Source organism: Catharus ustulatus, chromosome 16 (genome assembly GCF_009819885.2).
Source record: "Catharus ustulatus isolate bCatUst1 chromosome 16, bCatUst1.pri.v2, whole genome shotgun sequence".
NCBI lineage: Eukaryota > Metazoa > Chordata > Aves > Passeriformes > Turdidae > Catharus > Catharus ustulatus.
Genome location: NC_046236.1, coordinates 11,521,878 through 11,532,984, shown reverse-complemented (window position 1 = coordinate 11,532,984; position 11,107 = coordinate 11,521,878). Strand labels below are relative to the sequence as shown.

Below are 11,107 nucleotides of genomic sequence, written 5' to 3'. Positions count from 1 at the left end.
GCAGGGAGGGCGCTGGCAGGGTGAGCCGGGCACAGCGAGGCGGGGCTGGCAAGGTAAGCGGGGAGCCGGCGGGGCCCGGGGTACAGCGAGGGCTGGGGGGGCTGGCAGGACAGTGGGGCACTGCTGGGACCCGGAGCAGCGAGGGCCAGTGGGGGGCTGGCAGGAGAGTGAGGCGCTGATGGCAGCCGGGGCTCACACAGGGTAAGTGGGGCAGTGGCAGGGCCCGCGGCCAGCGGGCGGGCAGGGCTGGGAGGGTGTCCGGAGGAGGAGTCTCCAGCGGTGCAGGTGGAGGAGGGCACGGGGGATGCACGGACAGATGCACGGCAGCCAGATTCCCTCCCGGAGGAGCCCCAAAGGGTGAGTGGGGCTTTGGGGGGGTGCACAGCAGCTGGGGGAAATCCTACAAATCAGGGTTGACCCAGCCATTGGTTCTGAGCACCTGTGGGAGCCGCTGGGAGGGCAGAGCCTGCTCTAAGAGCCCTGTGCCTGCGTCATCCACTCCTCCAGATGGGCTTCAAGGAGGGCTCGGTGCTGCCCTGCCGCGATTTGTAGCTGTGTGCTGTAGGTCCTTCCTCCTGAGTGGCCTGATGGTGGTGCGGAGAGGCTGGTCCGGTCAATAACCCGAGTGCCTGGCTTTATCTGAAAGCAATCAGGAGAAAAGGCATGTCTCCTGCTCCGGTGGGGCTCAGCCTCCCCAGGATGCTCCCCTCCCCAGGATGTGGGTCAGGGATCTCAGAGGCACTGCGGGGGCGCTGCGAGGGCTCACCTTTCCCTGCTGACTTGCTTCACCCTACAGGGGGCTGCCGCTGAAATGGGGATTTGTCCTGGGTGCTGCAGGTCACAGGGAGGGATGTGAGCTGGGAGTCTGGGATCTAGCAGCCGGCAGATGGAGGGGAATCCCTGGCAAGGTGAAAAGCCCCATTTGCAGGTGGTCTACTTGAATACAAGCCTCACTGCTCAGTTCATCTTCTCAGTTCTCACTTAGCATCTCTAATATCCCAGGGAGTGTGTGTAACAGGTAGACACTGTATGGCAGGTACCTGCAAGGTGTCTGAAAACAGGCAGATTGGATATGGCTCAGTCCCATCGAGGAGCTGAATTTGGCAGCTGCTATTATTCCCGGTGTCTCCTTGCTGCCTTTGTTTTGGAAGCAAATGGCTCTCTAACTGCATTGAATTGCCTGCCTACCTTGCACGGCCGGGATCTAATTACCTGTGGATCTGGGAGCCCTGTCTTCGAGCAGCACCGAGGCTTTTGCGTTTAATGACTTGCTCTGCTACGTTCAGAGTGTGACAATGTCAGGGAGGCAGCCAGGACCGGCTGTTGGTGCCACCGTGCTCACACCGCAATGGCTGGGAAAGTTAACAGGAGATGGGATGTCTTGGGCCAGGCATCTGTGGCATTGCACTGTGTTGAAAACAGAATAAATGGATCTAGTGAAGAGCACAGCTCTCTGCCATGTCTTGGAGAGTAAGCTGGATGACTAGAAAAGTGACTAGAAAAAGACAGCTGGCAAGAGTGAGCTTTCACCCTGCTCTGTCATGATGCTCTGGAGGAGGCAAAGCGTGGCCAAATTCAGCCATTTAACCCCGGCCAGCAGCAGGGCAGCCCCCAGGAGGAGTGAAGAGTGATTGGGAAACAGGGCACAGCCAGACTCTCATCTCCCTGCCTGTGCCACGAGCTATCTCCGTCCTCCTGTTAATGTTTACAAAGCAGGTTAGGCAGCATCCAAGTCTGTCCAAAGACCAGATCCGGCCCGGCTTTCCCGGGATCCTTTTCCCTGCTGGCCACAGGACGGTGGCAGGGAGGAAGAACGCGGCTCCCTGCTGGCTGTGTAACACTATCGGCCCCGCTGTCCCTGCAGCCAGCTCCAGCTCTGCCTCCCCTCGCAGCGCAGGTACTCCGGGGTGAGCTCCTGGGGCCTCGCCAGCAGCCCAGGCAGCTCCGCTTACACACAGCTCCTGCCAGGCGGAGCCGGGGAAAGGTATTTTTAGGGCTGTTGATCTGACACCAGCTGAGTTTCCTCTCCTGTGAGAGGGCAGAACAGGGAGCTGCAGGGTCAGCTCTTGCTTTGGTTTGTTTTCAGTGTTTAATTGGACCGAGGTCATTCCCTACCACTCTTATCCATGGCAGATATTTTTATGCTTCTCTCCATCTCATGCATACAGTTTTACCCCAGGCGATAGTTACCCAGCAGCTAAAATATTTGTTTATTAACAATGCACTGAGAAGCATCTATATTGTTAGAGTTCAGCTTGCAGGTTGTTGGCTTTTTAAACCGCTATTGTTCTACTTGGGAAAAAGCAGTTTTCCATAGATTAGCAAAAGGAGAACCCAAACATGGCAGTTTATGCATCTGTTGGCCTTGAGATATGAAGCTGCCCTATAAATAATTGCTTATTATTAGGTTGGTCCTTGCTGTCTGGAGCTGCAGGGTACACGGTGTCCGTATGCCCAGCCACCCTCTGCACCAGGAATGCTCCGTGCCTTGGGGCAGCCGCCTTCCAGGAGCACACACCGAGCAGGGAGATGCCAAAGCACCCCTGCATCCCCAAAGGGCAGCAGCTCTGCCTCTGGCATGGCAGCTTTGCTCCCTTGTGCTTAATGTGGGTGCAGGAGGGACTGCTGGCTGTCCTTCAGGTTTTAGGGTTGGCACTACTGGCACACTGACACCCCCACAATCCTGAAATAGCTGGGTGAACAATGTGGGTGATCCAAATGTCTGGTTTCTTGGGCAGCCCCAGACTTTGCCCCCAGCAGGCCACACACATGATGAAAGGAACAAAATTTGGGGGGGAGACCTGGTGTTTTCTGGGCTCCCAAGGAAGATGACACAAGTGTCCTGATGGTGTTGGTGAGGGATTCTTTATTATCCTGGGTAAGTAATTGGTTTAACCCTTAAGTCTCTGGTTTCTGATGGAAAAGGGTCCTGAGCCACAAGTGTGGACTCACAGGGGCACAAATATGCACAGATGATTCCCTTTCAAGTGGGAGTGATTCCTGAGAAAGCAAGGAGCAAAGCCAGGAAGAAGTGTGCCTTTTGGGAGACATGGGAACTGCACAGACCTCCTCAGGGAAAAGAGGGTCTGTTCTTGAAGGATATTTGCATTTTCCTGCTGGGAGAAGTGAACCCAATCATGGTAAAAGGGCTGGTTTGGGTGAGGGACACCCTGGAAAAACCCTGGGAAGGAGATGAACCTCACAGGAGGTTTGTACATGCTGTGTGGGCTGGGAAATCTGCTGGGACCTTCCCTGTCACCAGCTTACCTCGCTCTTGCCTTCCTGCACCACTCCCCTTCCCTCTCCCTCTCTGCAGATGAGTAATGCCACACATGCTGTGCCCTCTCCCCTGGCACCTGGCACGCCGGGGCCTGGCACAGCAGCCAGGCTGGCCTCAGCCCCACCATTCTCAGCTGTTGCCCTGCTTACGGCTGCCCACAACAACTCCCAGGATGGCCAGCAGCTTTTCCTGACCACAACAGCAGCACAGGTCATCTCTGGCATCTTCGTGTGGTCAGCACTCATCGTCACCTTCCACCAGGTATGGGCTGCAGCAGAGATGGGACTCAGCACAGGGGTTGACATGAGAGCAAAATTATTGATTGCCCCCAAGTCCATTGCAAATCACTCGGTTCCGGATAAGTATTTCTTCCTGTTGCTGCCCAGAGGCGATATCCCTGCTGTCAGGAGCCTGGTGCTGGCAGCTCATAGGGATGGACTTTGCCCACACTCTCCCCAGGTGGTTGCCAGAGCCGGGAGAGGCTGCAGGGCATTGGCATTGCCCAGAGGCAACACCCAGTGGGGCATTTGGGATGTTTGGGGTGCACAGCTCCAGCTGCCTTGAGGCATACTCCAAGTGGGCATGGTTTAGGGGGCTGTGCAGGTCTGTGCTGCTGAAGGCAGCCCTGGGATGGGGCTGCACAGGGGAGGGCACATTCCTCACACAGCCCAGGGAAGGAACTGATTTCCACATGTTTTCATGCAAGGGATTGGCCCAGGGAGGGATGGAGCCTGTTGTGTGTGCTCACTGCAATGGGTCTGTGGGGGAAAGCTGGCAGAGCTCTCACCCCAGAGAGGAGGGTTACCACAGCACCCCTGTCGGCTTGGGGCACCTCTAGTTCCTATCCTGACCTGTGGCAGCCACAACTCTGCATGCTGGGCGCTTTGCAGATCTACACACACCTGAAGAATTACACCATCCCCAAGGAGCAGCGCTACATCATCCGCATCCTCTTCATCGTGCCTGTCTACGCCTTTGACTCCTGGCTCAGCCTCCTGCTCCTCGGCAGCCACCAGTACTATGTCTACTTTGACTCAGTGCGTGACTGCTACGAAGGTGAGCACAGCAGCTGCTCAGCAGGGAGACTGAGGCAAAGCGGGGCTCTCATCCTGCTGACCAATCTCTGGAGCATCTTGGATTGTGAAGTGATGAATCTCCATCACTTTCCCTTCTCACTCTCCCTTCCTCAGTGCAGAAGTTTTCCCCTTCCTTCTCTGTCAGCAGCAGGGAAGGGATGCCCCACAGACAAACACAAGCTGGTGCCTGTCAGACACAGGCTTGGAGGGGCCCCAGCACCACGGTCCTGGGAAAGAGGTTTTCTGTCTGCCTGTGGGATAGAAGTGCAGCTTCTTTAAAACACAGGATGTACCCAAGAAATTGGGGAGTTGGGGTGTGTTGAAGTGCAAGGGAAACTTGTCAGGTTGTTTCTCTACCTCTTCCTCAGGAACTAAGTTGTGTGGACATTTACATTAATTCAGGTTTGGAGTATAAGAAAATTAAGTGGTGAGGATGTCCAAGAAGTGTTCAGGACCCACTCCTTGGCCACTAGCCATTTGTGCTGCCCCTTGGCAATTTTGAGGTATTTCCATGCATAATTGCTGGATAGACTGTGTGTGCACTTCTGTGCACATCGTAAAATGTGTCTGACTCCACTTGGAAGTCGGATGGATTTGACCTGCTGCTCCTCCCACTGGGCTCCCACCCACCAGCATCCCAAATCTTGCAGTATCTGGTTGGATGAGGAAACACCTGAGCAGGAAGGAATGAGAGGTGAAACAACCCCCTCCAGGATTTCCACCAGTCCTGCTGATCATGTCTGCCCTTGCCTTGGCAGCTTTTGTGATTTACAGCTTCCTGAGTCTGTGCTTCGAGTACCTTGGAGGGGAGAGCACCATCATGACAGAGATCCGAGGAAAGCCCATTGCGTGAGTCCCAGCATCCTGTGAGTTCCTTCTCCACCCACTTTCCATTCCCAGCACCCCCAACAGCATCCCCTTGCCTTCTGCTTCCAGATCCAGCTGCTTTTATGGGACCTGCTGCCTTCAGGGTATGTCCTACTCCATTGGGTTCTTGCGCTTCTGCAAGCAGGTGGGTACCCAGTGGGGAGCGCAACTCCACTCCCTCAGATGAGGGCTCTCTGGGGAGCAGATTCCTTCCCCACTGCCCTGCCAAGGGGGCTTAGCTTCATTATTCTCTTACAATGCTGGATTTGGAGGCTGTTTTCCTCTGAGGGAGGCAGGTCACCAGCTCACTGGCACCTGGCCAGCAGCAAGGCTGCTCGATGTCCTTGCCTCTGACTCACTGCTGAGTCAGGGTCTCCTCCCACTGCAGAGCTCAGATTGCCATCTCTGTCCAGTCCCAGGTTAGCCTGGATGCTGTCTCACTCTCCAGGACTGCACTGTGGGCTGAATCCTGTCATCCATCTGTCCCCAAGCCCTCTGGCCCCCCACCTGGGACTGGCTCTCGGGAGCTGCCTTCTGGAAGCCCCACTCCCTCACATCTGCAGACCTTGTGCTGGTTCATATTTCACCCCCTAGCACTGCTCTCTCCTCTGTGTGTGTGTCCCTGGAGCAGAGGGGGGATGTGGGGAGTGGGATGTTCTGCTGCTGTGGTACTCTGTGTCTCTCCCCTGTGCAGGCCACCCTGCAGTTCTGCATTGTGAAACCCCTCATGGCAATCATCACCATCATCCTGCAGGCGTTCGGGAAGTACCACGATGGAGACTTCAAGTGAGAATGCTGGGTGGGGCTGGGGGAGTGAATGGGAGAGGATGGATCCCTGCTCCATCACCAGAGTGTCCTGCCAGTCTTCCCAGGAAGCTGCTCCATGGATAGTGAGAGCACTGTGAGCTCAAAGTGCTGGGGAACAGAGACTCACTGCCCCCAAACAATCAAGGGAAAAACTCCTGTGAGCCATAATAAATAAAATAATAAATAAAAAGAGGTCCCACCAACAGAGAAGCTGCTACCTCTGCTCTTCTCCCCCTCCTAGGCTGTGCTCTCCCCCACAGCAGAGCTATGCACCTTCCCCTTCCCCATCTGATCTCTCTTTGCCCCCAGCTGCACTTGCTTTGCTCCCCACAGCCCAGGGCAGCAGCTCTCTCTCTCTCTCTGCCCGCAGTGTCCACAGTGGATACCTCTACATCACCATCATCTACAACTTCTCTGTCAGCCTGGCCCTTTATGCCCTTTTCCTCTTCTACTTTGCCACCATGGACCTGCTGCGCCCATTTAAGCCAGTCCTCAAGTTCATCACCATCAAGGCTGTCATCTTCCTCTCCTTCTGGCAAGGTGGGTCCCACCATGGATGCCCAGCACTTCTCCCATAGCCCCACCCAGATCAGGGCTGCAGAAGAAATTATCTCTCTCCCTTCCCCTGCACAGGAACACTGCTGGCAATCCTGGAGAAATGTGGTGTGATTCCTGAAGTTCAGATCATTGATGGGAAGGAGGTGGGAGCTGGGACAGTGGCTGCTGGCTACCAGAACTTCATCATCTGTATTGAAATGTTCTTTGCCTCCATTGCCCTGCGCTATGCGTTCACCTGCCAGGTGTACAGGGAGAAGAAAGAAAACTCAACAGGTAACTCTTCCTCACTTCTTCCTTTCTTCAATGACTAAGGAAAGAGGAAATCTCCCTTATTTTATTAGTATCCCACTACCACAAAAGGAATTTCTTTATCCTGTGCTCCATGCATTTCTTCTCCCTCTTCCCTCATGACACCCACAAGCTAAAACAAGGGGGGCAGATAAGGAGACCTTGGTGTGGCTGGGCAGGATTAGGGGATGGTGGTATTACCCATATGCTGTTGGAAAGGATCTATCCTCTTTGGAACATGGAACTTCCTTCTCCGTGGAACTTGGAGGTGCAAGCTGACATGGCCCACAATGAGCCCCTGATCTTGAATTTCTAAGGAAAAGTGTCCTGGGCTCATTGGGCTCATTGATTGTCTGCTGTCCCATCACCCTCCTACTCTCCCTGTTTTGCAGCAAACCGTGCCCCAATGCAGAGCATCTCGAGTGGGCTGAAGGAGACCATCAGCCCCCAGGACATCGTGCAGGATGCCATCCACAACTTCTCACCCGCGTACCAGCAGTACACCCAGCAGGCGATGCAGGAGGCAGAGCGCAAAGCGCCGGGGGAGAACGGCCATGTGGCCTCCAAGATAGATGGACAGACCAGCAGGAAGAGCAAAAACATTGAAAAGAGAATGCTAATCCTGTCAGATGAGGACCTGTAGGAGGTATCACAAAAGACACTGACACTGAAGAGGTTTTAACCCATGCAAAGGGGAGGTGTCTTGAGGCTGAGACAGCCTGGGCTAATCAGAGTACTGAGAAGCCAGGAACTCTATCCAAAAAGCCAGTCTCTCAAAGGGAAGATGCAATAACCCAGAAAAGGTTAAGTCAAATAGTGCCAGCTTCTGCTGTCATGGATGGAGCCATGCTGCCCTGCTGCTGCTGTCTCTCTGCCAGCCCTGTGCCAATGCTGGGGGATGCCAGGCAGAGAGGGGAGCCAGGGTACAGGGGAGACTGGCCACCCTCACCCTCCTCTTATCTCCAAGCAGTACTGAGGCCTAAGAGAAATGCTTTTCTCAGCACAGTTCTGCTCTAGTTTCTCCCAATTTGAGTAAAAAATGATCTCCAAGGGCTCCGTGGAGAAAACCAGCACAGGAAGGTGACTTCGCTTCACCTCAAAACCCGGTAAAGGTTGAAAGACGTCATTCCTTATTTTTACATCTTTCCCCCTCTCCTCACAGCAAAGCTTATAGAGATGTGCAGAAGACCTTTACCATAAAGTCATCCTCTTCTCCCTCCAGATGTGGATGCAGCTGTCCAAGTAACTCCCCCGGGAGTGTGCAGGACCTCAGTGGGACTAACCAGAGGTCCCCAGCTGCATTTCTGAGAGCTGCTGGTGACAGAAGTGCTTGTTTATGCCTAAACCAGCTTATCTCTGAACGGATCAGAAGTTAAAAGGGATTCCAGCTTCCTTATCAGAATCTTTATTAGGGAACCAGACTGTGACTGGTGGTGGTAGGAATTCACTTACTGAGAACTGTCTGTTCCTCCATTATTCCCCATTCCTGGGCTTTGCCTGACCTGTGGAAAGGCAAGCAGGAACTGAGCCCAGCTGGGTGACCATGGCAAGGATAGAGAGGTGCTGAGGGATGCTGCCATGTGGGGCAAGACCACAGACAAGGGAAGACCGTGTATGGAGGGATGCTCCTCATATCAGTGATGGCAAGCTCACATCCTTCTGTTAAGACTTCTTTTCCTTTCTTCCCCAATTTTTAGTCTAATTCCTATTCTTCTGTTAATGAGATGATCCCTGGGAATGAACTTAGGCACGGGTTGGGCTGTTGTCTGAGATGGTAGCTGGCTAGTGGAGGGATGAAGACAAATCTACAGCTTCAGATTTGCAATCATGTGGCTTGGAGCCCTTTTAAAAACAACTTGTATAATTTGGATCTTTTTTTTTTCCCTGCTCTTAAGCTGCAAAATGTAAATCAACACAACACAAAATTATTTATTTTTTTTTCTAATAAACAGCAATTTCTAGCACAGAGCAAGCAAGCGTTTTCACTGAGCTCAGCAAGCAGAGCCCACGATCTGCCTGTTCCTGCTATAGTGCTGATGCTCTTAAGCTTAACGTCCTCCCTGCCCCTCAATGCTGGCCCAGCAGAAATACCTGCACACGCAGCATCCTGCACATTTTGGCATTCCTACAGGATTTGTGCTCATCTTTTTCACTCCACAAAGAACGTGTGTGTCTCCTGCTTCCTCTCCTTGCACAGCACCTATTCCAACCCTCACCTAAGCTGTGGATGCAGTGGTTCAGAGGTGCTGGATCTAGTTTGGCTAAACTAAGCCCAGACTCCAGCACCACCAAGACAAGCTCTGTTAAGTATTATTGCAGAAACCTTACCATGCTGTAGCCCAGACTCCACATGAGCAACCTATAGTTCAGCCAGTCCTGCAAGTCCCTCTGGTCCAAAGGAGCACTGCTCATACCTGCTCGGCCAGTGACACTGATGCCACTTTTGCTGCAATAAGATCCATAAACAAGAGCCAGATGCTCTGCACATCCAGACATTCATCCAGGATCCTGCACATCCTGAGTGCAAGAGACTGTCCTGCACAGAAGTGCAGCCTCAGTACTCAGGGACAAGGCTGCTTGGCTTTGTAATGCAGCCAGCACGGGAGCAGGGACATCGCAGCTGAACATCCTGGTCTTCACCCCTCTGGGAGAGGTCGGCCACAGCTGCAGGAACAGAGGCTGCTCTGGCTCCTGGGGCGAGGACAGACTGCAAAGGTGATGATGGCACATCTGCTGGCGCACTCACAGCCGCTGAGATAAAGACTTGCACAAGAACACAGCGAGAACCGTGGTTGTACTTCATTGCACAAATGATCGACTCCGGTGCATAATGGGCTGCCTCCATTGCTCTGCCAGCAGGTGCAATTCCCACTGCAGACAATAACATTTGCCTATTTATGTCAAGCCCTGATTACTGTATTATATGTAAAACAGATCTTTCTTGCAAGCCAAACAAGGGGGGGAAGGAAAAAAAAAAAAAGTCAGCTGTGACTCATGCAAGTCAGCAGTGTGATACCAGCCTGAAGGAGCCGTGCTGGGCTGGACACCAGCTGGCTGCCGCGACGGCAACAGCAGGCACCCTCCCTGCTCCAGCCGGCGCGAGCTGGGCCTCCTGCTCGTCCTTTTTCTTGGAGAGGGGAGAGAGGCAAGAGCTGACGGCTCAGGCTGGGCACTGTCACGGCCCTCAAACCCTTAAGCTGTCAAAAGGCATCCACGGGGACTAGAAATGCCAACAGAGGTGTAGGCTGGACGTGGTCTCCTCTGCTAATGCGTCTCCTCCACCTCCTCAACAAGGACACGGGAAAGCTGGCGGCGAGCGCACGGGTGACCTACACGGGAGCCTGCTGTGCCTGGAGCCTCGCCAGCAGGCAGCCCGGGAGGAACAGGCGTCTCTCACTGCCAGCAGCAGGCTCCGGTGGTCGGCAGATTTGTTTTCCCGTTGTCGTTTGTCCTCAGGGTTTCCCCAAGGACAAGGCTGAGCAGCAGCTCTCCTGGTGTTTTTTGGGTTTGGATCAGGCAGGTTTACACCCCACTCATGTCACGGATGATCGGCACAGGGCGGATCCTGTCACTACACCTGCAGGGGCTCAGGCTGACCTCCCTAAAAGCAGAGGGGAAGGAAGGCAGCTGCTGGCACCACAGCAGAGGCAGCTCTCATGCACGGCTGCTCACTGCACAGCACCCAGTCAGAGACAGACACTTCTTTTTTTGGGTGCTAGCACTCACCAACAAGTCTCTGAGCCCAGCTGCTGACAGCACCAGACTGCCAGAGAGCAGGATTTGTGCTTTCACCCCCCTGTTCACAGAGACCTATGCTCCTCCCCTATGCATGGTGAACATCGAGTTTCCTTTCACTTCTGAACCTCCACCTGGCCCATTCCTGCTGCCCTTTCCCTCCTGCACTAATGCTCCTCCATCCCTCCGACAGTCATAACAGGTCCACCTCCCTGTCCCCTCCATTGTCACCAGCTCCTTGCTGCAGTGACTCCAGGCAGGAGCCAGAGCAGCTGATGATGCTTTTTTTGCTCAGCACAGACTGCCATCACCCCCAGGCTTCACCCACATGCCTGCTCAGCCAAGCCTGCCTGGCCCCACCTAATGACCATCCATTACCTGCTGACACACAAAGCCTTTCAGCCCTGCTCCTCTCCACTTTGCCCTACCTCTTAATTCTAGCTTTGGCCAACACACCCATCTGTCTCCAACCTCCTGCCTCAACACAGGCCAATTG

General features: G+C 54.1%; 1 protein-coding gene across 1 annotated transcript; it reads left to right on the top strand.

The window, feature by feature from the left end:
• The first annotated feature begins 282 nt into the window (after positions 1–282).
• On the top strand, positions 283–8,727 carry TMEM184A (transmembrane protein 184A). The gene is made up of 9 exons (XM_033073674.1): positions 283–357; positions 3,317–3,541; positions 4,171–4,336; positions 5,115–5,205; positions 5,293–5,368; positions 5,918–6,009; positions 6,401–6,570; positions 6,664–6,861; positions 7,269–8,727. Exons 2-9 carry the CDS (start codon positions 3,317–3,319, stop codon positions 7,517–7,519), a joined length of 1,269 nt encoding a protein of 422 aa, XP_032929565.1. The 5' UTR covers positions 283–357; the 3' UTR covers positions 7,520–8,727.
• Positions 8,728–11,107: the final 2,380 nt, after the last annotated feature.

Excerpts from the sequence above, each read along its gene's own strand:
- TMEM184A (XM_033073674.1), top strand. The coding sequence starts at position 3,317 with ATGAGTAATGCCACACATGCTGTGCCCTCTCCCCTGGCACCTGGCACG. Across the intron at positions 3,542-4,170 it reads TCATCGTCACCTTCCACCAG|ATCTACACACACCTGAAGAA; the intron begins GTATGGGCTGCA and ends GGCGCTTTGCAG. Across the intron at positions 5,206-5,292 it reads ATCCGAGGAAAGCCCATTGC|ATCCAGCTGCTTTTATGGGA; the intron begins GTGAGTCCCAGC and ends TTCTGCTTCCAG.